Source organism: Eptesicus fuscus, chromosome 8 (assembly GCF_027574615.1).
Source record: "Eptesicus fuscus isolate TK198812 chromosome 8, DD_ASM_mEF_20220401, whole genome shotgun sequence".
Lineage (NCBI taxonomy): Eukaryota > Metazoa > Chordata > Mammalia > Chiroptera > Vespertilionidae > Eptesicus > Eptesicus fuscus.
In genome coordinates, this window is record NC_072480.1 from 91,948,425 (window position 1) to 91,973,997 (window position 25,573).

Below are 25,573 nucleotides of genomic sequence, written 5' to 3' on the forward strand. Positions count from 1 at the left end.
TCATTAGAATGAACCCTAATCTCATACAATGAGATACAGACACATAGAGATCAAGGACAAAGCTAAGAGAAGGGGGAAGCTGCTTGGTCATCTACCAGCCAGGAAGAGAGGTCTTAAAAGAAAGCAACCCTGCTAACAGGCTGATCTAGGTTTCTAGGCTCGAGGATGGTGAGCAAATACATTTCCATTGTTTAAGCCACCCACCCACCGAGGTATATTGTTATGGCAGCCCTACCCATGTGTAATACACACACAGAACAATCAAGGGCCTTTTTTTCTTTCAGGACATTGGAATGCAATCATCTGAAGTAAGGACTTAGTTGACAAAATTAATTAGAGAAGCCATTTGAATGTTTAAAAGAATAATTTAAACTAGTAAAAATGTTGCCCTAATATACTTATAACCAATCAAAGCCCCAGCCGGTTTGGCTCAGCAGGATGGAGTGCTGGCCCACAGACGGAAGCGTCCCAGGTTCGATTCCGGTCAAGGGCACGTACCTTGGTTGCAGGTTCCCTGGCCCTGGTTGGGGTGCATGCAGGAGGCAACCGGTGGATGTGTCTCTCTCACATCAGTGTTTTTCTCTGTCTCTCCCTCTCCCTTCCACTCTCTAAAAATCAATGGAAAAATATCCTCAGGTGAGGGTTAACAACAACAACAAATAACCAATTAAAAGAAAAAAAGCTGCTAGCCTACTGTACATAGTCTAAAACTCAACCACAGTGTTTGAGTCACCAGCGCACTAATGCTCGTGGGAACCTTGTCCATTTATTTATTTATTTATTTATTTTTAAATACATTTTATTTATTTTCCACAGAGAGGAAGAGAGAGGGACAGAGAGCCAGAAACATCGATGAGAGAGAAACATCGATCAGCTGCCTCCTACACACACCCCTACTGGGGATGTGCCCGCAACCAAGGTACTTGCCCTTGACCGGAATCGAACCTGGGACCCTTGAGTCCGCAGGCCGACGCTCTATCCACTGAGCCAAACCGGTTTCGGCTGAACCTTGTCCATTTAAAGAGCGACATGTCAGCAGGTGTACCTGGTGCACACACTGGGGAAGCGAGCGGGTGGAGAATGCGGGGGCGGGGGACGTCCCCGGTCGGTGGCATTAACCCTGAGCCAGGTCCTTATCCACAGCACGGGGACCCGACACAGTTCGGGAACGAATCACAAGGTATTTGCTTCGCTGGCAGACCTAGGGCAAGTGAAATGGTTTTAGGAAAAGAAAGCAAAGGTCATTTCATTGGGGGAGAGACCCAGACAGGAAACATGAGACGTGGCCCCCATCGGGAGCAGAGGGCGAGATTCAGCCCCGGCACCTCCTGATGACTGTCTTGTTCAGTTCCGGACACGGTGTCTTGACACTTCCTACAGACATGAATGGATACATGTAGCACATACTCAGGTGATGTTTGTACAGCGTTGCCCTCTTACAACAGACGGTGTCTTACCGCAGGGGTGGTGCCAATCTTTCATCTCCAGGCCACCAGTTGATGATGTTCTCAGGTTTGCTTTAGCTGCAACTGAATGTGCACACACTGACTGTCAGCTCATCTGCTAGCTGCTGGAGGTAAAGGCAGCACAGGGTCAGGGAAGTTGGCTGCACGTTAGAGGGGAAAGGCATACTGTACTTCAGGCTGAGGTCAAAGGAAGACTGTGTGCTTGAGAAGTGTACCCCGTGAATATCCCACAGCGAGGTTGTAAAAGGAAGTGGTGCTTCCTAGCGACCGAGTGCCGGAAGGCGAGCCAGGAATAGCTCTCGCATTCCCTTGCGTGAGTTAATAGATGCTGCGACCCAACGCTATCCTGCAGTAACTAGCGCTGGTGCAGATGTTGTTTTCAGTCTTTTCACTCATCCCTTCCAGGGTGCCGCCGTAACACTCACGCTGATGAGCATCATAAACACAAAGGTTGGAATTGAGCTTTATGCAGCTCCTGGAGTATGATGTAATTGTCAGATAATTTACACAAACCTAGAAACACTGGTTTAATTTTTTTTAACGTGTTACGTGTGCTCTGATAGATCACTCTGGCCATAGAGTACTCAGCACGTAGCTGCTAACCCTGGGAGGTGGAGTTGGAAGGAAGTCTGTTTCCTTGGAGAAGGAAATGAGAAGATTCGTGTGTTTTTTTTGGTGTTTTTTTTTTTGGGGGGGGAGGGGGAGTGATAAATCAGACAGCTAATGTTCAGTGGTGAACAGAAGAACTCTGGGCATTGTCCTCTGTGATAATTCTGAGTATACCAGATAATAAGAGATTGATCGAAGGACGAGTAAAAAACACACAACAAAAACTGTTTCCATCTGATCTGATATATTCTTAAATGCTGAAATAACCACAATGCAGTCGGATTTTGCTTGCTAGCAATACATAAATATGTACGTACACATGTAAGAAAGGTGTGGCGTTACATTGGGCAAGATCATCATGAAGACCGCCCCCAATACAGTTTGGTTCTGATTAATGAGGGAAGTGTGTTCAGGAGCTAAAAGTCCCCACGTGCCCCTTTCCAACCAAAGGCAAGCGCTCAGCGGGAGCCAGGGAGAGAGGTTTGCCGAGGGAGTGGTGTCCCCCACAGACTTGCACAGTCTTTGCCCCTCAGGCCCAAGGGCATCTGGAATCCAGAGCGAAGGGGCTTGGAGATGAAAAGATCCAGGCGTGGCAGGGACTTGGTGGAGCCCAGCCCGCCCTGTGGGGCAGAGAGGGCCACACAGCCCCGCCTCACAGGCAGGGAAGCGCCCCTCACGGGCATGGGCACGCTGCTGGCACCGGGAGTCTCTGCTGCTTTACGGGGAGACAGGGATCCTGGGATCCCGTTGATAAGCTTCGAAGTGAGGACCCTGAGAGCAGGGACCAGCCCAGGGTCAGGTTGCCTTACCAACTGCACCGCTCAGCAGTCAGGGGCTCCGGAACGGCCCTTCTCCTTGCCAGGGGGAAGTGGCAGTGAGAGTCTCAGAGCCACATCAAGGGACAGAGTCTTCATTTCCCCTCCGAAGCTGGTGGATTGAAAGGCCTGCACATCCCCGTTGATTAAGGCAAACACTCAGTAGGTGTGTTCTCAGCCTTCGGTTGGGTAAATTCGATTTGACACCGTCTGATTCCTTAAAGAAGAGCTTCTTAGATATTTAGGACAGTGATTTGGCCGACCTGCTAAAGAAATGTGGAGAGAGAGAAAAAATACTTCTGACTTGGGAGATTTTGATATTGGTAAGAATGGTAAATGACCATTCGAGGACAGGTGTATGTCCCATCTCTCTTTATTGCCCAGTTAGGCCAGCAGGGGATATACACTGAGTGGCCAGATTATGATGATCTCTGAACGCATAATAATCTGGCCACTCAGTGTATATCCTATATAATAAAAGGCTAATATGCAAGTTGTCCCCTCAACCAGGAGTTCGACCAGCAGGCAAGCCGGCCAACCGCCCATGTCCCCTTCTCCTGGCCAGGCTGGCTGGACCCCACCCATGCACGAATTCATGCACCGGGCCTCTAATATATACTGAGTGGCCAGATTATTCTGTATTCAGAGATCATAATAATCTGGCCACTCAGTGTACTTTAGGAGTGTGTCTGGGCAGGACTAACCTCAAGAATGTTCTTTCTTTCCCTAGCCGGTTTGGCTCAGTGGACTGAAGGGTCCCAGGTTCAATTCCTGTCAAGGGCATATGCCCGGGTTTGGGTCTCAATCCCCAGTAAGGGACATGCAGGAGGCAGCTGATCAATGATTCTCTCCCATCATTGATGTTTCTATCTCTCCCTGTCCCTCTCTTAAATCAATAAAAATATATATTAAATAAATAAATAACATGACAGTTGGGTCATCCCTGAAGACCTGGGGTGAGACGAGTGCCAGTTCTCTTAGCCCAGCAGGGAGGTGGAGACAATGAGGGCAGCCCCTCATTCTCTGTGGTGGGAAGAAAATGAGCTGCATTGTTGCAATCTTCAAAGGCTTTCCTTAACACAAAGTAACAAAGTCTGGTAATACTTGCTTCATTTATAATTACGTATTAGGAAAACTTTTGATTGGCTAGATAATACTGAGGCCTGGTCACCTGATAGCAAATGGCGTGTGTAACCTTTTGGACCCTCCCCTTGAAGCATAGTGACCTCCATCTTGGGTAAAAACTGCTGCTTAAGATTTTAACCCGGCTATTCTGGCTTCTGTAAACATTTGCTTGCTTAAATAATAGGGGAAAATAAGACCACTCCCATTCCAGGGAGGCCATAAACTATGCCCCAGACAGCGTTGTCAGTGCTGGCGCCAGGCCAGGCCTTGAGATGTGGTCTCACGGCCCCTTCCCAGCACGCAGGACCTCTTTCTCGGAAGGTCCCGGAAGTCTCATTCCAAATTTGGAAGACAACTGAAAAAAAGTATAAATAGGAAAGACTCCTCTATTTGGGGCTCAGAATTTGACAGAGACACTCTACTCTGAGCCCGCTAATACTAGCGGAATAATAGAAGACTCCGAATTAATTTGGCTTACTGATTCAGGTGTTTTCTGATTTACAGTATAACCCCCTCTGGTAAGAGACTTCCTGTATGAACCCTGGCTTATGTTGCCTGACTTGACTGCAGTTCAGTTCTGCCTTTGATGTTACATTGCGGCGTTCCTCGGGAGAAGGTCTGCACTCGTTCGTCCACCATTCTCACGGCTGTTTGGTCATTTCTAGCACGGAGTTCAGATCAGTATCGTTTGTTAGGTACACGTTCTGGAGTGGAGGCAGGGGGAGCGCACCAGACCACCTGCTTCTCCCCGAATTGCACAGCCTCTCCTCCTCAGATTGAGGTTCGGGTGCCCATCAGGCCCTGCCAGAGCCCGGCCGAGTCCTGGTGGGCGCGCGCACGTGGGGGCGGAGAGGAAAGGAGCTCTGGGAGGACGCGGTTTAAAAATTCCCCGGTTCAGTGTTTGCTCATGATGTTAACTCGCCCACATTGTAATTCACCTGCATTTTTCTGCTTGCTCACACTCAAAAGGTCTCCCGGCAATTTTTTCCCCATCAACTTGACATTTCACTCTCCGGAAACCTTAGGAAACTGCAGCACGGCTGAAAGCTAAAAATGCACGGTGTACTTCCTTCTCCAGCCAGGGTAAATGCACCGAGGCCTGGAGTGTTCCAGAAACAAGGTCAGCCTGTTTGCAGCTCCGTGGGCAAAGGATGAGCTATCAGAAGTGATCTTGGAGATGTTATTCGGGGCCAGATCACCTTCAACCCCCCCAGGCTTCATTCAGGAAGAGAGTGCACTCGTCAGTTCCGTGCAAAGCCATGGGAGGGTGTTTAGTCAGAGAACATGAAGTTACATTTTACAGGAGATGGAGCTTTCTTATTGCAGAACGAGTTTTTAAGGCACGTGTGGGAATCCTGTGAGAAATGGAGGTTGCCTGGCACGGTGGGTGCGGTCAGGACCCTTAGGAATGTGAGATCTGGCTTTTATGGTAACTGGGGGACCCCCTCTCCCCCCCAATTGGAAATTATCTCTTTAGGGTCCAAGCTCTGCACTATAAAAGCTGTCAACATAAAAAACATCCAAACCGCCCTAACCGGTTTGGCTCAGTGGATAGAGCGTCGGCCTGCCCTGTGGACTGAAGGGTCCCAGGTTAGATTCCGGTCAAGGGCATGTACCTTGGTTGCGGGCACATCCCTAGTGGGGGGTGTGCAGGAGGCAGCTGATCCATGTTTCTCTCTCGTGGATGTTTCTAACTCTCTATCCCTCTCCCTTCCTCTCTGTAAAAAATCAATAAAATGTATTTTTTTAAAAAAACAAAAAAAACAACAACATCCAAACCTATAGAGAATTTTAATGAGTTTATTTGAGCCAAACTGACGACAATTGCCAGGAAACAAAGTCTCCATGGGTTGAGAAAATACTCCAGAAAGGGCAGTTTTACCACTTGTTTTATACATCAGAATCAAAGGGGAAGGTGTTAGGGGGTTACGTGAAATCCATTGGTGATAGAGTGGATCAAAAGTAAAACAGACACATACTTCTTTTACATTGGTGTGTTAGGGGCAGAAATAGAATAGTGGGAACTAGTTATAGCTATAAGAAATATTAATCATGCTCTGTTAACCGTGATGGTCTGTTCTGATTAGAGAAAGCACATTCTAACCTGGGAGTTGTACGCCTGGGGACATGGGAGTTAGCACCGGAATGCAGATTAACAACCTTATTGCTAAAACAGTCAGGTCCGGAGGCGCCCGCCCTTTTTGACCCCCAGCCCGCATTGCGTGTAACCTGTAGCCACTATACCTTGCCTAATTCCCCATGCCTGCAATTCCTCCTTTCCCATAGGATCTTTGTCCTTCTACCCAATATAAGTAGCTGGCTTATGGGGAGGGGCAGAGCCGATTTTCATGGATGACCGGCCGCTCTCCCATGCTGCTGGTATCTTACCTAATAATAGACAAACATGTAAATTGACCGTACCTCCGCTACGCCACCAGCCAATCAGGAGTGATATGCAAGTTAACCCAACAAAGATGGTGGTTAATTTGCATGCACAGGCGCCGAGTGACAGGGGCAGGAATCTTCGTGCATCGGGCTCCTAGTTATTGGAATAAACACTCAGATATGATTCAACCCTGTCTCTGCTTAATTGGCTCAAGTAGTGACAGGTGGCCCGGACCCATTGTTTGTTCCATTTCAGGTGGGTACAGGGTAGTTAATAGTTAACATTCGCAGCACGTAGAGATGGTATGAGGGGAACAAGGTAACCATGAGGGGCTCTGTGGGTTAGTGCTTTGGTGGGAGATTGCGCCCCGTGGGGTCTGGAAAAAGGGAACTACTCTGACATTCCAAAGGTACGCTCTTGTAGATACAAAAAGACAGTGATGGTAGGTTGGCTTTTGTCAAGGAAGATTCTAGTCTAGGACCTGGCTGCCTGCCGGGACCCGCTTGTCGTTAGGAAGTTTCCGTTTCAGACCATCCTATGTGGTTACAGGTCTCTGAGTCTGCAGGCCCACCATGTAGGCCTCCTGAGCTTGTCAGGGTTAGTGTTCGGCCCCCTTTTCACCCACAAAGCCTTCTCTTTACGCTTTGTTTCTACTCTGACGCTGTTTGTCTGTCCTGGACAGAACAGTTTCTACAAGCCCACTGATGATTGTATTTATAGAATGACTTTTGCCCTAGGTTTCTAAAAGTCAGTATTTTTTTTTTTTAATTAATACATTACAGTAGAACTGACGATACTTGTAGAGCCAGAGGAACCTTTCAGATAAAGTGAAAATTTTTGTTTAAGGAATAAAATTGAAGCACCGGTCAGCTGAATGTCATGATCAAGGTCACACGTGCTGGGTGGGGAGATTGGGCTGGAGTCCAGGTCTCCTACCACCCAGCCGGATGCAGAGGGAAGGGAGGAGACGGTGCTCTCATGCTTACGAAGCAGGCAGGCCCAGAGATGCCGCAGCGTTGGGAACACGCGGAGGAGCATGTGAGAGATGCGGATAGGAAGGCAGGACTGCATCTGCCAGTAAAATTACAGTGGCGAGTGAGGGTTACACAGGAAAGCACAGTGTGAGCAATATTTAAAAATGTAAGTAGGCCCCGGCCAGCATGGCTCAGTGGTTGGGCATAGACCTATGAACCAGGAGGTCAAGGTTTGATTCCTGGTTGGTGCACATGCCCAGGTTGCAGGCTTGATCCCCATTGGGGGTATGCAGGAGGCAACTGATCAATGATTCTCTCTCATTGATGTTTCTATCTCTCCCTCTCCCTCTCTGAAATCAATAAAAATAAAATATATATATATATATATATATATATATATATATATATATTTTTTAATGTAAGTAGATCTGTTGTAAAGGAGATAAATTCAAAAATATGTGTTAGCAATAAAAGCATATGGTTAGAATTCAACTGGAAACATCAGTTTGAATAATCCATTTTCCTTAGGTTTGCCATTAAAATGGTCTGGCAGCAGTGTCACCAGTAAGCATGGGGATGATTTCTAGGATGCCCTCCCACTGCCCAAGTTGTGATCGGCATCCATTGAAAAGGAACTAGAGCTTCTAGGAAAGCAGCTGGAAGGACAAAGGATTGTGCGGCAAGGGGCTCCCACGGCCAGTTCCGTCAAAGGATTCCCTGGCTCAGGGACATAGCGTCTCCACGAGAGCTTAGCTCTTAGCTCATTCTGTCGGAGGAGGCTGAGTGAGGAGACGTAGGCGGTGAGGGTGCGGTGCGAGGCGTGGTGGTAGTGTGAGGTGTTTGGGGTGAAGGACCCATTGAAGTTGGGGAGAAAGCAGTAGGGAGGGAGGGGTAGAGACAATGAATTGGAATCACTGTTGAAGGGAGTTTTCCTGTGAAGGTCAAAGGAGAGATTTTGTTAGGACATGAGAAGGTCAAGCATGTTTCTACTGCTACTGTTATTTTTACCTTAATCTTCTGAATCTGAGCTGCTGCTGTGATTAATTGGAAATTTTTTTAAAAAAGTATTTTATTTCTCAGTTATATATACAGTTTACATCCAATATTATTTTGTATTGGTTTCAGGTATATAGCACAGAGGTTAGGTAATCCTGTGCTTTACAAAGTGTTCCCTCTGAGATTTCCAGTACCACCTGGCACCATACAGAGTTACTGTAATATTATTGACTGTATTCCCAAGGCTGTAGTTTATATCCCCATGACGGTTTTGCAACTACCAATTTGTATTTCTTGATCCCTTAATTGAAAGTGTTTAATAACTATGTCCTGTTTTTTTTTCCCAGTTTTAACTTCTAACTAAAATGATTTCTCATAAGCTTTTGAGCACAGGGACAGAGTCTCATTATCATTTTACTGTCAACAGTGTAAGTATATTTGGTCAGGGAATGTTTTTAAAAAAAATGAGTTAAACATAAGCAGGAAAAAAAAATAGACCTTGGCTGTAAAGTATCCTTAAAATGCCTTCATTAGAACCACATCTTTGTTGTTGGTGTTCTTCATTATCTCCATGTATGGGGCTAAGACGTATCTGTGTCAGACTGAATTTGGGGGTAGCGTAGTGGTTTTATATAGAGGAGCTGCTGTGTGGATGCAATATGGGTGCATTATTCCCTCCTCCGAAAGAGGGAGTTTCAATTTGAAGGCAAGTTAAAGGAAATTCTGATTAAGAAAAGAAATAAAAAGATCACAGCAATATGCATTGTTCTACCAAATTGTTCTAGCAACAATTATGTAACTGTTCTTGGCTAATTTAAGGGGGAAGGTACTTTTTTAAAATCTACTGTGAAGGCGTATCTTAGTATCTGAAGTGTTTTGGATTTTTTTTGTTCAAGCCAAGTTGGATCAAGAAGTAGTTTGTCTTTTGTATCTTAAACGGTTATTCCTTGGGCTGGCAGCCTCACTCTTCAACTTTCGATTTACCTGTTTTATTTTTACAAACGCATTTCTTAGGGATCACTCTTAAGCATTCTAAACCAAACCAGCCTTTTCTCTCATCCCACTCTGTTTCTTGGAGAAATGCTTCACAAGGGAGGAGGGGGTTAGGCAAAACGAGGCCCAGAAAACGACGGGCAGCTGGAACTGCCAGCCTTTCTGTCCATGAGGGCTCCAGGTTCTAAGATGTAGTCTTTCAAGACCTCCATTAGCTCTTGGCAAGCAGGAGCATCGTCCTTGGTAGCTGGTAATAATTTCCCATTCCCACTTCTCTCTCTGTATACACAATCAGTGCCGGGAAATTGCTGCGATTCCTTAGGATCTCGACGAGCCAGAGTCCTTGCTTTCTAGCTACCCTGTAGCTAATCAGGAATGAGTTTAAAGTTCTGGAAGCATATTGGAACGTTAGAAATCTTTACATTTTAAAATGTGATCATGGGGGAGAAGGGGGTCCTAATACCTGGTGACGGGAGATTTGACTTTGGGTGGTGGGCACATGGTGCAATATACAGATCTTATAACATAGAAACCCACACCTGAAACCCACCTATAATAATAAAAGCGTAATATGCTAATTAGACTGGACGTCCTTCCAGCCGACCTTCTGGACAAAGCTGGGCTGTGAGGGCCAAGCCCTTTGCAGGAATTTCGTGCATCGGGCCTCTAGTATGTTCATATTGACCAATGTCACCCCAATAAATTTAATTGAAAAAAAATGTGATCATTGTAGGCCATGGACCAGAAAGAAATTAGGCCAATCCAAGATAAAATTGGACACATAAATTTTTGAAATGAAAATTAACACAGTGACCCCAGTGTTACTGTTAAATGTATTTAGATGATCATCAGATGTACGAATAGTAAATATTTCAGGTAATACTGCAGTGCCCTTATCCCCAAGAGTAAATGCAACCTTTTCTTAAAATAGGCATTTAAGAACAAAAATATTTGTATTTGACGATCACATTGTATATGTGATGTGTTTTTCCACTGAGAAAGGAAATGATGAAATTGACCGTTGTGCCACACTGAACATGACAAGTTGAATCATTGACCTCCTACTTGGGCGTACATGTTTGAGAGAGCATTCATGTTCTCAGGCTCACCATGGGAGAGACCCTGTGTCTATTACTGAAACAGGTCAATTTAAAAATGTTGATACTGTTATTTAATCAATGATAAGCCATAGATTTTGCTAGTATATATTAAATCCTTTGAAAGTAGTTATACACGTTACTTGCAACATATATAACAGACATAGGATTACTGTCCAGAATATATCAAAGGCTTTCAATAAGTAAAAGAGACATAAATGGGAAAGGGGTAATTCACTCAGAAAAGATAGAAAAAAACCCCAATCATTATACTTTTTAAATAATGCTAACCTTCACCAGTAATCAGGGAAATCAGTACTAAAGCAGTGATTTTTATTTTTACCAAAGATACTGACAAAAGTTAAAGATTGAATGTTTATAGGAAACTGGACAGGTGCAGAATCTTTGTGGAGTGTAATTGGCACAACCTTTTTGAACTTCTACATTTTACAGAATTATTTACCACTAGAGGCCCGGTGCATGAAAATTCATGCACTGGAGGTGGGGGGGGGGGTCCCTCAGCCTGGCATGCCCCTTCTCAGAGTCTGGGAGCCCTCAGGGGCGGGAGGCGACCCGGCGATCAGGGGAAGGCGACGCCCCCTCACACCTCTGCTGCTGCCACTGTTGGCAGTGCAAACCTCAGCCAACCCTGGTTACCTGCACCTCGGGCCCACCCTGGGCAGCTGGGCAGCCAACATCTGAGGCTTTCCTGCACCTCGGGCCAGCCTTGGGCAGCTGGGGGGCTGAGGGGCCTGGGAGACTCCGGAGGCAGGCGTGCGGAGCAGCCAGACCTGCTTGGGGACGGGCCTGGCTGTGCCGTGCCCCAGGCGGGGCTGAGGGGACTGAGCGCCGCCATCTTGTGGCTGTGGGTGCTGCCATCTTTGTGAGGGTGTGATGGTCAATTAGCATATTCCCTCCTTATTAGATAGGATAAGCATGCCTCTGTGTCCATGCATATAACTTGTTTAACTGAAAAAAAAAAAAAAATAGAGGCCCTTGGATTTCTAAGTACATTTAGAGAAAAACAAGCTGTGAAATGAAGAAATAGCCTTTAAAATGATATCTTTGAATGCATATCAGCCAATAAAGTAGTGGTCCAGGTCAAAAAGACAATCCGTTCATACTAACTGTACATTTTCCGTTTTACATTTCATTTTGTTTTACTTCTTTCAGTTTTGACAGTGAGAGTCATGGGTTAGCAAATACATTTTCTTTGAAACTACCACCACCTCTGGGATGGTCGTTAAGGGCCATTCATACATAATTGTGCAAATGGAGTCAAATTGCTTTTCCAATTCCTGATATTAGCTCCACTAATGGACTGGAAATTTTGATCCGAGGAAGAGCTGCAGTCAGTTTTGGAGCACTTTGGAAACCCGGAAGTCAGTGCCTAGCGAGAAATGCATAAAGGGAGGGGGGAGGGGCAGGGTCTGAGAGAGCAGGCGGCTTGCTGAGGGCCCTCCCAGGGCCCCTCCCAGTACCCTCAGCGCAGCCGCTGTAGGGGTTCTCTGAGGAAGTGCACTCTCTCACCCTCCAGCCTCTGATGTGTAAGCAAACCTGTGGAGCAGGCCATTTGTAAGTCAGAGTTCATCTGTGTGGGCCAGTCCCATTCTGGGGATCAGAAATGGGACTAACGGAAATTGAGAGCCTAGGAAGGAGCCACATCAGAGTTGGTGAGCACTCTGCAAGTCATGCCTTATTTGGGCTAAAGGAGAACATTTTTAAGGGGGACAGACACAGCTTTAAGTATGGGAAGGTCTGTCCTTTAGATTTTCTGCTTATCCATACAGGTGGGAAGCGTAGAAGCCATAGGCAGAAGCTACAAAGAGGCTAATTTCAGCGCACAATAGTCCCATAATCATTCTTAGAGCAATCCAATCCTGGAATGGGCTGCGCCAGAAATGCCTAGACCGAGGGTCGGTAGGCCTCTCAGAAAGGAGGTTGGTTTGATCAGAAGACCTTTTTTTTGCTTATGAAATACTAGAGGCCCGATGCATGAAAATTCATGCACTGGAGGGGGGTCCCTCAGCCCGGCCTGCCCCCTCTCACAGTCCGGGAGCCCTCAGGGGCTGGAGGCGACCCGGCGATCAGGGCAAGGCGACTCCCCATCACACCTCTGCTGCTGCCACTGCCGGCAGCGCAAGCCTTGGCTGGCCCTGGTTACCTGAGCCTCGGGCAGCCCTGGGTGGCTGGGAAGCCAACATCTGAGGCTTGCCTGCGCCTCGGGCCGGCCCTGAGTGGCGGGGGCGCTGAGGGGACTGGGCGCCGCCATCTTGTGGCTATGGGCGCTGCCATATTTGAGGGCGGGGTGGTCAGTTAGCATATTCCCTCCTTATTGGCTGTGGGCGCTGCCATCTGTGATGGTGTGAGGGTCAATTAGCATATTTCCTCTTTATTAGATAGGATGTTTTCTTTTTAACTTTATTTTTATTGTTTGGCCAGGTAATCTTAAAAATCTTTTACATTACCCTCTGATTCTAGTGCTTCTTAAGACAATGAAATTATATATTCTAGGACTAAGGCTTGGGATACTGCACCCCTTTCAAAAGCCAATAGTAGCAGAAATCCACAGACAAGTCAAATCTTCTTCTGCTATAGCTCAGGTAGACGAAAACGTCCAGAGACTTTAGCACAAATGGAGCAAGAGCAGATGAGAAACAGCAAGTAGACAATTCAGACGCCGAGGAAACTGTCTGGGTTACTAAATTCAGGTTCCTGTCCCCGCTTGTTTTAGCTCTGTGGTCCCCGTGCTAATCTCCCTGCCACCTTGGGGTATTTACAATAGCTCCTAAGGGATGGCAGTTTCTCTGGCACGTTGCCTGGGCCTCTCGTTCTATGCAGGGAACAGCGGGTCATTGGGCACAAGAATTTGTACTTACAGAAATTGGAAAAGGAGTGTGTGGCGTGGACATAACATTTTCCCCCCCTTCATTTTGGAGCGCTAACTAGGTGATTGCCAGTTTATCAACAACAATGAATTGCCTCTGGAAATGGCATGACCTGGAGAAAAATGCTTCTCTCTGAGCCCTGTAGTTGGGAAGGAGATGAGAAACCGATCATTACTGTGGGAGCCAGACCCCCAGGGGCAGGCCTGACAGGCTTTGTGTTCTGTGTGGGAGCCGGGGCTGAAATGCGGATAGAGGCGACCCTGTCTCCCTTCCCCACCCTCTCGCCCACACTGCTCCCCTCGCCTCTGAATAAAGCTGGACAAGTATTTAAAGAATGTGGGTTTGCAGGGGAGTCCAGATATTCTTAACCTGTGTCTCTGTCAGGCCCTGTGTTTGCCAGATACTTCATGTAACCTGTTTCCTCTCTCTCTCTCTCTTTAACTTACGTCTACAGTGTCCATGGAGAACATTGGAGAACAAGGTAAAATATGTTGTTATTGTTTCAGATGTACAATTTTAAAAATCATTTGAGAAAAGCAAATTGAATTCACTTAGCTTTGCTTGGGATAAATAAACTATTCTCTAAGGATGCGGAGATAAGATGGGGTTAAAGCTATCCATTCTCATAGTCCCCAGACTGAATCCTGCCCCCACACGGCGGGGAACTCTGCCCGCAATGCCTGTCATTGTGCCAGCTGCTCATGACTTCAAGATACGGGAATACCAGCCATTTCCTGTTTTACCCCACACCCGTCTCTTGCATAATCCACGAAAATATCGTCGGCTCTAGTTATGTCACACTGGTTTATGCCTTAATGGGTAATTTAACTTTTTAATGATTCTATGAGTATCATCATTCTTTTAAAAAAGGTTAAAGTTGCTACTGATGTTTTAAAATACCAAATAGGCTATATTTTACATTAGCATATTTTATTCAACTGTATCTTACAGAATTGTTATCTGTAGGGTGTCCCCAAAATGTACACACACACTTTGAATCAATAGAAAGGCAGTGGTTATTAAAATACATTTCATTTTCAAAATGAGCCATCAGCTGTTAAAGTGTGTATACATTTTGGGGAGGACACCCTGTATGTATATTCCAGAATTAATCATTATCACTGTATACAAAAACCAGTTTTTGCTATTTGCATAGCACTTCAAGAATAAAACACCACACAAAGGGTGTTTACCTCTATATATATATATATATATATATATATATATATATATATATATATATATATTACCTGAAACAAGCGTCAGAGGGCTTTTCCTAACGGGTGTCCCGGGTGGTAAATAAGACACTTGAACTTCCAATGGAAGACATCTCTCTCTATCCAGGTGGTTCCTGCTTAGATGTGTTGTCATTAACACAGCGAGGGCCGCCAGAGTTGACTGGAGCTGAGCAAGTCATTAAACAGCTCCTCACAGGGGAGCAGCTTTTGCGATTCCTTGTCCATGAGGCAGAGTTCTTAGAGCCTCAACCTTTTGGCAGTTGTTTAATGCTGTGCTTCTGACTTAGAGTTGCAGGCATAACTGCTCCCTTCCACAGTTTAGAAAAACGCTGCCGTGAGCCATTTTTGCCAATAGATGGGCCTACCTCCAGATGGGAGGGCGCTAATCACGGTCACAGGTCTAAGTATGCATTATTAGGGATTTTTCTAAAAGCCTTGGCTTTAGGTATAAAAATTAATTCATGGTGTTGTGCCTATTCCGGTATGCTATAAACAAACTTATTTACAATAAAAACAATTAGTAATAAAAATTCAAAATAAAAATGAACTTACTGTAATCGGCAGTTTTGGCGTTTTAGAATAAGTAGGTTGAATACCCACTCGCATGTTACAGTGGTAATTAATTATGTTTCTCTCACTTTAGTTGTGTGCCTGATTGCTTATCATCTCCTTTTCGCAATGTTTGTCTGGTCGTATTGGAAAACTATCTTTACATTACCAATGAATCCTTCAAAAGAAGTAAGTAAAACTATTAGTAAAGTCATCCTAAAGTTGGAAATCAATAATTCTGATGTCTGAAGAGTTAATTTTATGTCTTTTTATTAATGTTGCAAACTTATTGTTATATATATTTTTAATATTAATGTATCTATTAGTAAATACTTGAATTTTCACTTGGTAAACATTAGTTTTGCACTGGATGAGTATTATATTTCCAATGTTCAATCTGTCATGTGTTCTACTTTTAGAGTTAGAGATCAGGATAGATGGATAGATAAATACATAGATAGGTGGAGTGGAAAGTAGACATGCTCCTATTAAAAATATCCTAGCCCTAACCAGTTTGGCTCAGTGGATAGAGCGTCGGCCTGTGGACTGAAGGGTCTCAAGTTCGATTCCAGTCAAGGGCATGTACCTTGGTTGCGGGCACATCCCCAGTAGGGAGTGTGTAGGAGGCAGCTGAATTGATGTTTCTCTCTCATTGATGTTTCTAACTCTCTATTCCTCTCCCTCTCCATTCCTCTCTGTAAAAAATCAATAAAATATATTTTTAAAATAAAAATATCCTATTAATGGTGTGTTAGTTGGCTGTTGGCCACCAAACAACAAAGTAATTATTTAATCTCTAACTAATCTCTATATTCAAAGTATATAGCTGGGCCACAGATGCCAGGTCCCCAGGCTGCTTCTATTTTGTTGCTCTGACATGTGCAGCCTCCATTCCCAAGGTCACCTCTTGGCCTAATATGGCTGCTTGGTTCCAGCCATCATATCTGCATCCCAGTAACAGGCCAGAGAAAGTAGGGAAGAGAAGCAGAAGGACATGTCCTTCTCTGTAAGGACTCTTTTTGGAAGTTGCTGATGCCATTTCTACTTACATTTAGAACTCAGTTCTACGGCCATAATCTGTGCAGAAGGCTGGGAGTGTAGTCTTTATTCTTGATGGCCGTGTTAGCCATGTTAGAAGAAGGGAAGAGTGGACATTAGGGGGTCCGTTCCCTCCACAGAAGCTTTTAAGTAAAGTGACATGATCAGATACGCATTTCGAAAAGGTCATCTGGCTATTTGTTTCTGGGTCTTTAATCTCGGTTAGTTAGATATTCTCGGAGTAAAGGTCTGTGTCTTACTCATTTTTATATATTTGGCACTTAGTCCAGTACATGTTTGTTGAATAGAAATAAACTTTTTTTTTCCAGTAATAATAGTGTTTTAGTAGGCTAAATTAAAAAAAAAAAAAAAGGAAAAGACCCTCGCCAGTTTGGCTCAGTGGATAGAGCGTCGGCCTGCAGATCAAAGGGTCCTGGGTTCAGTCCCGGCCAAGGGCACGTACCTTGGTTGCAGGCTCCTCCTGGGCCAGGCCCTGGTCGGGACTCATGCAGGAGGCAACCAATCGATGTGTTTCTCTCACATTCATGTTTCTCTCTGTCTTTCCCTCTCTCTTCCACTCTCCCTAAAAATCAGTGGAAACATATCCTTGGGTGAGGATTAACAAAAAAGGTTTTAAAAAAGGTAAAGTCTGGGCATCACTACAGATTGTTTCCTGAAGTAACCTGTTTGAAAAGCAGCTGTGGTAAGAAAGGCCAGTAAATACGCTATATGTCCTAGGAAAGGATTCTAAAAACAAAACACAGTGCTTGCAAAGAATTAATGGTATGCTTGGCCTGGAATGTATTGGATAGAGCCCTTTTTCCTTCGACGGTCTGCTTCTCTCCTCCTCCCAGGATTCCCTCTTTTCTGCTGTCTCTCTTACCCCCATCCGGGCCTTAATTGTAGGTTTGAGGGGAAATTGTGACATCCATTGTGGGTGAGCTCATCCACTGTACTGGTGATTATAACCTTACCTCTGACCTTTGTTGAACATTTTCAAATGTATTTTTACTTCTGACCTCTCCCGAGAATTCCAGACACAACCTCCCTGCCAAACATAGCTTCTCGATCATTCCCCTGACACCTGAAACATCACACGTCAAAAACCGAATTCACGACCCTCTCCTTCCCCAAACTGTGACTCACCTGCCTCTCATGCTGGTTAGTGCCCCTGGCATCCACCTCGTCGCTCAAGCCAGAAGCGTGGCAGCTGTGCTCCGTCCTCTGGCCTTCTCGCCCCTCTGCCGGCATCCAGAGTCTGCTGGTGTGTTCACCTCCCCATATTTATATTTTTAGTGACACCCCTTCTTTCTTTTGGGATCAGTGACTTAATTCAGGGTCTCCCTCCTCTCTCTGTCGGAGACATTGCCGCCTTCTCCTCTGTGATGTCACTGTTTTCAGCTGTGCCGACATTCCCTCCCCAGAACCCTGCCAACATTCATGCTCCGTCCTGACGCTGGGGTGACCCATCCAAAAAGCAAAGGGAGCACTTTCCCTCTCCTGCTTGTCTCTCCTCGTGCCTCCGCTTATGGTGAAGGCCCATCGCCCGAGTCGGACAGCAGGGACTCTGGCCTGAACTTCCGACTTCACAGTTTATACACTATTGGTTCTCCATTACACGTAGCTTCTGGTGTACACCAGGCCATTCTCTTCTTTCTAGTTTATTCTTATTACCTTTCTCATCCAAATAATTCTGTTTTTATTTGTACTGGCACCTCCTTCTTGGCCGCCTTCGGTGGCTCCTCATCATCTCCTGAGCCTCTAACGCAGGCGTCCTCAAACTACGGCCCGCGGGCCACATGCGGGTGTTTTTGCCGTTTTGTTTTTTTTACTTCAAAATAAGATATGTGCAGTGTGCATAGGAATTTGTTCATAGTTTTTTTTTAAACTATAGTCCAGCCCTCCAGCGGTCTGAGGGACAGTGAACTGGCCCCTGTTTAAAAAGTTTGAGGACCGCTGCCTAAAGCATGGTATTGTCTCAGCTCAGCCTCTGGGTCTCTCTCTGACTTACCTACATTACGGCTTTACTAGTGTATATCGTCTCGTGCATTGCTGTCGCTTTCAAGTTAATACCATTAGTCCGGTCCTCTTCTGACTCCAGGCTCGTTTACAGCTACCTATTCGGCATCTAATTTTGAAGACAGACTTTGGATTTTCCCCCCACTCCCCTCACCCTCTGATTGCTGAAGTTTCCCTGTCTCAGCGATGGCAGCTCCATTCGGCCAGCTGTTCAGACAGACTTGAGGTCATCCTCAGCGACTCTTCTCTCAGACCCACATCCAGTCACTCAGCACGTGCTGCCAGCCGGGCCCTCAGTGCTCTCGGCATGAGCTGTGTCCCCTCACTCCTTCCCTCCGGCCCAGGCCACTGGCCTCCCCCCCTCGTGGGTTGCAGTACCCGGTCAACAGGTTTCCTTGCTTTCGTACTTGCCCGCTTCTGTCTATTTTCAACGCAGTAGCCAGAGTCATTCTTTCAAAAACAAGGCAGATCCTGTCCTATTCTTCTTCTCAGGACTTTCCTAGGACATCTGAGCCCACTCAGAAGACAAACCTAGTTTCCTTCTGTAGCCTAGGAGGCTGCCCATGGCCGGGCCCCACACTGCATATCTGACCCACTCTTCTGTGTTGTTGTTTTTTTAAATTATTTTTTATTTTTAAATCTTTATTTTTAAAAATATATATATTTTATTGATTTTTTTACAGAGAGGAAGGGAGAGGGATAGAGAGCTAGAAACATCGATCAGCTGCCTCCTGCACACCCCCTACTGGGGATGTGCCCGCAACCAATGTACATGCCCTTGACCGGAATCGAACCTGGGACCCTTCAGTCTGCAGACCGATGCTCTATCCACTGAGCCAAACCGGTTTCGGCTAAATCTTTATTGTTGAAAGTATTACATATGTGCCCTTTTCCCCCCTAACAGTCCCCTCCAGCCCACCCTTTCCTCCACCCCAGGCCCTCCCCACCCCCCTGTCTGCATCCATGGGTTATGCATGCATGCATACAATGACCCTCTCTTCTTGAATGCCACTCAGTCTCTTTGGCCGCCTGCTGATCCATCAACGTGCTGAGCGTGTTCCTCCTTCAGGAGCCGTGACACCTGCTGCTTCTCCTTGACCCTGAGCACTCTTCTCCTGGGTGACCCTCCCTTTCCTCTCTCTCTGTGTCTCTGTCCAAGCGGTACCTCATCTTTGAGGTTTTCCATGACCACTCTGTATAAAATAGCAAAACCCTACTACCCCCTATAAACTGGACCTTACTCTGTTTTCCTCCATAGCATATCCTTCTGTAGCACGTTCCACATTCATTTTTATAACACCCCTAGGATATGCGCTCTAAGAGGCATGCTCTTTATCTGTTTTGTTCACTAAGCCATCGCCAGTAGGAAAGTAGTGTCTCGGCCATAAAAGGGACTCAATAAATATCAAGTCATTGAAAGTAGAGAAGGCCTGTGTCCCGATGTAAGTCTCTGTTTCTCGCTTTGGCAGGAAGTTGATATGACTTCTGATTTCTCCCTCAAATTATGTGGGAGGTTATTGGCTAAGAATGATGTGAGAGTGGGGTTGACTAAGGTTTGTAAGAACAGAGAAGGTTTGAAATAGTGAATGAATACAGTGGGAAAAATGGAATGATACAAAATGCAGAAGAAATAACAGTATCAACGGGATTGACGACAGTGAAGTTACAGCTATACCAGACTTTGTTGGAAGATTTTTCCACAAAACACATATTTACCTTATTTGTTTCATACAACTGTGTGAGGTAGATATTATTTATTACCATTATAAAGATTTACCAATAGGCTCTGAACATTGTAATATGTTTTCCCAGTATACAAGTAATATAACCATACTAATTTACATTTAGAAAATAAAAGGAAAAGACATCCCATTCCACTAATTCAGTTTACATTCTTAATTTCTTTCTAGTTAATTTTTCACACCATAGCCCATCATTGGCTTATTTTCATTTTTAACTACAGCCTAATATTCTCACTGAAACATTAAAATTTACTCAGTCACATCCCAACTTTTCATATTGTAAATAATGTTGTTAACATGTTCGCACATAGACCATTAACCATTTTTTAATAATCTCCTTAATATAAATTCTCAGGTAGAATCACTAGATCGAGGAAATTTAAGTCACTTGCCAAATTGTTTCCTAAAAGGATTGTAGACATTTATATAAAGTGCTTCCAGTTTTATCGGACCCTTGGTGTTGCATGTTGTTATTAAGAAAACTGTTGCCAACTTAATTGGCAAAAAAGTTCTGTTGAAATTTGCACATTTTAGGTACTTGTGAGATTACCGTATTTTCCAGCATATAAAACGACTGGGCGTATAAGATTTTCCTGGGTTAAAAAGTCGTTTTATATGCCGGAAAATACAGTAGTCCAATATATCTAATCCATTATATCTAATCCCATCAATATAGTCCAATATACTGTATTTTCCAGCGTATAAAACGACTTTTTAACCCAGGAAAATCTTATATGCCCAGTCGTCTTATACGCCAGAAAGTAAGGTATATGTTGGTTTTTGTTCTAAGTGAGAAATAACTAGCAAAAAGAAAATACACGAGAGTTTTGTTTATTTGTTCTTATTTAATTAATTTATTTATTTTTAAATATATTTATTGATTTCAGAGAGGAAGGGAGAGGGAGAGAGAGACAGAAGCATCAATGATGAGAAAGAATAATTGATTGGCTGCCTCCTGGGGATCGAGCCCACAACCTGGGCATGTGCCCTGACTGGGAATCGAACCATGACCTTCTGGTTCATAGGTTGAAGCTCAACCACTGAGCCACGCTTGTTGGGCTGTTTATTTGTTTTTAGAGTCTAGTTTTTTTCTTAATTGGTATGTCCTTTTAAAATTACTAGTGGCCCAGTGCACGAAATTCGTGCATGGGGGCTGGGGATGTCCCTCAGCCTGGCCTGCACCCTCTCCAATCTGGGACCCCTTGGGGGATGTCTGACTCTAAACCAGCAGTTGGACATCCCTCTCGTAATCTGGGACCGCTGGCTCCTAACCGCTCACCTGCCTGCCTGCCTGATCACCCCTAACCCCAACTGCCTCCCGTGCTGGCCTGCTCACCCCCAACTGCTCCCCCTCCCTCCCCGCCAGCCTGATTGCCCCTAACTGCCTCTGCCTCGGCCCCACCATGGCTTTGTCCGGAAGGACGTCCAGAAGGTCTCCCGGTCTAATGAGCATATTACTCTTTTATTAGTATAGATACTTTCCTTTGATGTGAAAACTCTATTTGAGCCCTGATCTTGGTTTCTAATACCATTCTTCAGTGGAAGGAGGGAGGGCTCCCTGGAGAAATAGTTGGTCCTAGAACTAGAACAGGAAATATTCAAGGTGAGCCAGGAGCATCTTATGGTCTCAGAAAGTAAGGATGTTCAAACACACTTTCATAGGAGTTCAAACAGACTTTTAAAACAGTTTTTGTTTCGTTTTTAATTATCATATTGGAGCCCAAAGAAATACTTACTTTTCTCAGATAATTATTTTTTAATTGGTTGGGCCAAATTGGCAGTATAAGAAGTAAAATTAACAATTAGTCTGTCTTGAGTATTAGAATTCATGTAATAATTATTCCTAATTTAGAACTCAGATGAGAAAACATGCATGATAGATTTGTTTCTATTTTTGTTCCTAATGACATCCAATTGAAAAATTCATCCATTGAGCCAAATTTGTTTCTTTTGCCATTTATCTATTAATATAACTAATACTTGGATAGAACTCTACAGTTTATAAAGCACTTTTATATATTCTGTTCCTCTTGAGTTTCACAAATCTCTGAGGAAGTGGGTGTTATTATTTTACCTTCTAGATGCATAAACTAATCACCTGCAAGGTTAACAGACTAGCCCAGATCTCAGACTCTATTACCTTCCTGAATTTATACACTGTATACCATTAACATTTTATAAATGCCTTCTTCTGGGTTAGTAGGTCAATAGATGTTATCATTTCTTTGAAAATACTGATGAACGTTTACATCTGTTCCACAGTTCCACCTCTCTTACGCAGAGAAAGAATTGCTGGAGAGAGAGCCGAGGGGAGAAGCCCATCAGGAGATTCTCCGGCGAGCAGCCAAGGACCTTCCCATCTACACCAGGACCATGTCTGGAGGTACAGGAGCTTGTGGTGACTGCGAGAGAGCATATGTGTGTCCTTGAAACTGTCAGACACTCATTGGGAAACATTGTGCTAGGTCTCGGATGGCTGTGGAGTCTTTACTGCACAGTTCCATGAACCTCAGTGGGAACATGAGTAACACTGTGGCACAGAGATCTCAACCAGATCACAATGGACTGTCCATCTGTTCTGCCTACTTGGTGTGACTCCATGAAGTGCTGAAATCTTGATTTGTAGTAGTATTCGTTTTTAAAGCTTTAATTATAGACTGTCCTATTGTCATTTAATTTAAGGGAGCAAGATCTATAACATAGAATTTTACATACCTTTAAAACAGCAATTATACAAAATATAGAAAAACATACGTAAAATATTGGTACAGTTTTTCATCTTTAAAATTTATGGTAATTTCTTAACAAGTGCAACTCAAATAACAAATCTCTTTTACTTGGGTCAGATTTTTAAGATAATTTAACAGCTATCTAATTAAAGGGTTGTCTTAAAAATGAACACACATGGGTGCTCTCCCTCCAGGAAGCGCGCCTGTGCCATTCCCGCCCGCCCCCAACCCCCACCCCAGCACATATCACTTCATCTCTAAGGGACCCCATGAGACTTGCAACCAGGGAAGCCATGGGCAGCGGCAGCTCGTCCCAGGCTAACCCCTGAACCTGTCTCCAAGGCCCCCATTTCCCCTCTTTTCTCCGACTTCCCAGTGAGCCAAGGTGGCCAGGTTCTTCCGTTGCTTCTCCTATGCCCTTCCTTGTTTCACTGCCCTAAGTGTGTTTTTGCTGTGGTCAATAAATTCTTGCTTGCTTTGCTAAAAACAAACCGACAAACAAATGGGAACACACATGGACTATTGACACTCACCTCCCAAGATTCACCCAGAAACTCTGTGACTCTGGACCTATGCTGCCTGTTTTGGCAGTTTTGGCCATTGAGCACATAAACTGTGGCTAGACCAAGCTGAGATGGGCTTCAAGTGTAAAATACACAACTGATTTCAAAGACTTAGTACGAAGAAGAGAGTGTAAAATATCTCATTACTGTTGTATATTTGTCTTTGTTTCTAGCTCACTTCAAAATCATAATTGAATCTAACTTTAATCACATTTTTTCCTGTTTGTTTTCTTTGTTTCTCAGTGAGCCAGTGGTAACTCTGTGATGTAATACTATGTCACTGGCTCTGTCCCTCCAAGACAGAGATGTGTTTCTGTATAAGTTCATGTGTGCGTGCCCTATGTAAACCTGAGCAAACACGGAGGGAGGTTAAGCCCCTATAAATTAATTACTGCACAAGGTTCCAAAGCTAGTTGCTGACGGCGATGGTACCAGGTACAGAAACCTATCTCCTCATTTCTGGTGCAGTGTTTGCCTGCTGTGCCCTTGACACGCTGAATGAAGAGAAAGGGCTGAAGCGTAAGTCGTATCAGGACAAATATTAATTTTCACCACTAATAACAACTACACGTTGGGTTTGTAAGTCATCTCCCTGTGTAGTTTATAGAACATTGAGCCTATCATCTCTTGTTCCACTCCAGTGCTGTATGCCTGTCTCCTGAGAGGAACTCATAGTCCCCAATATTTGTGACAGCCTGGAATAGAATCTGGATTCTCTGATATAATCTTTATATTTTCAGTGCAAAAATTCTGGATGCCTGCTAGAATCACTATGAAGTGACTATAGGCATTGACTTTGTTAAATTGCAGATTATTATGATCTCTGAACGCGTAATAACCTGGCCACTCAGTGTGTATGTGTGTGTGTGTGTGTGTGTGTGTGTGTGTGTGTATATATATATGAGGCCTGGTGCATGAATTCGTGCATGGGTGGGGTCCGGCCAGCCTGGCCAGGGAGAGGGGACATGGGCGGTTGGCTGGCCTGCCTGCTGGTCGAACTCCTGGTCGAGGGGACAATTTGCATATTAGCCTTTTATTATATAGGCTATCCACTGAGTGGCCAGATTATTATGCATCCAGAGATCATAATAATCTGGCCACTCAGTATAATAGACAGATAGCAATGCTGGTGTGATTGATCCCCTTTTAGAATATGGAGAACGGAGAGGTAGGCATGATTTAGAAGTGAGCAGCCACAGGAGCTCCAAGGCAGGAATGTGAGAGGGCCTTTCTTACCCACGCTCAGCCACACCCTCTGTGACCCTTGTCTTGTGCGGATAACTTCCTCCTCCACCCTGGGAGAAAGTCTGTGGACTAAAGCCATGTGAAGGCTCAGCTGACGTTCGCACACTTTATACTTTATAGAGCATTGAAGAAAACGAGTGGTAATACCATTTAGGATTTTACCATCCATTCTAAAGCCACAGGACTTCCTCCAAACCTGAAGGAGAGAAATGCCAGCTGCCTGGGTTAAGCTGACGGCTGTACACAGAACCATTCAGCCCCATGAGACGTGGCTGAGGGTGTGCTAGTAGTTGAGGCAGGGTGTTGGGAAGTCTGCTCCCCGCACTTCTGTTTGTGCTGTGCGTTCTTCTGATCCACCCGTCTTCTGCATCCTCACAGGGCTCTTCAGACCTTTTTATATTATTATTCATTTTTATTAATGAGGACTATTTACTTTTTTTTTTTTTAGCTCTCTCCTTGTCCTTGATCTTTTCCTACAAAAGAAAATTGTACTAGTTTTTTACTACAAAGGTAACAATTAGAGGTGATGTAACTCATTTATCATCGTACGCAGATGTTAGTAATGTTGTCTTTTCAACATTTACCCACAAAGTTTTCAATTATGTAAGTAATATATGAATACATTCCTTAAAAACTCAAGCAAGACAGTTAACATAAAAATTCCCCCTTGGCTGTAAGGAGTTTTTTAAACGATAATCAGATCTTTCGTTTTAAATTACTCTGGCACGATTTTAGTTGGACATAATGTGGTATACAGAGTGGTGTTTTTTGTTTTTTTCATTAAAAAATGAAATTTCTCCTTTTATAAAAGACTCCAGACAAAACACTTATTTCTACGTTGTTTTGACCTCCAGTGAGTTACTGCCCACTTCGATTTGAAAGGTTTTTCCCTTGCGAACTGTGAAGTGCAGATAATCACTGGCCAGAGAGGACCTAGGTGTCCTCCAGACGTCACCTGGAGACTGTGACTTCAGACCGTGCTGCCCGTGAACGGGCTGCTAGTCCCTCGTGGCACGGACAGTGTAACTGTGAGTGAAAATACATTACAGGTTTCAAAGAGCTGGGAAAACCCAGAAGATAGGACTTTCTCTTTAGCTCCTG

At 44.6% G+C, this 25,573-nt stretch overlaps 1 protein-coding gene across 2 annotated transcripts in view; it reads left to right on the forward strand.

The window, feature by feature from the left end:
• The window catches only part of ZDHHC2 (zinc finger DHHC-type palmitoyltransferase 2), a 66,710-nt gene that overhangs the window by 16,741 nt on the left and 24,396 nt on the right, over nt 1–25,573 (forward strand). For both annotated transcript variants that reach the window (XM_054720095.1, XM_054720097.1), the window contains exons 2-4: nt 13,804–13,830; nt 15,231–15,325; nt 22,198–22,318. In XM_054720095.1, the coding sequence (XP_054576070.1) occupies nt 13,804–13,830; nt 15,231–15,325; nt 22,198–22,318 (243 nt within the window). The remainder of the gene's footprint in view (nt 1–13,803; nt 13,831–15,230; nt 15,326–22,197; nt 22,319–25,573) is intronic.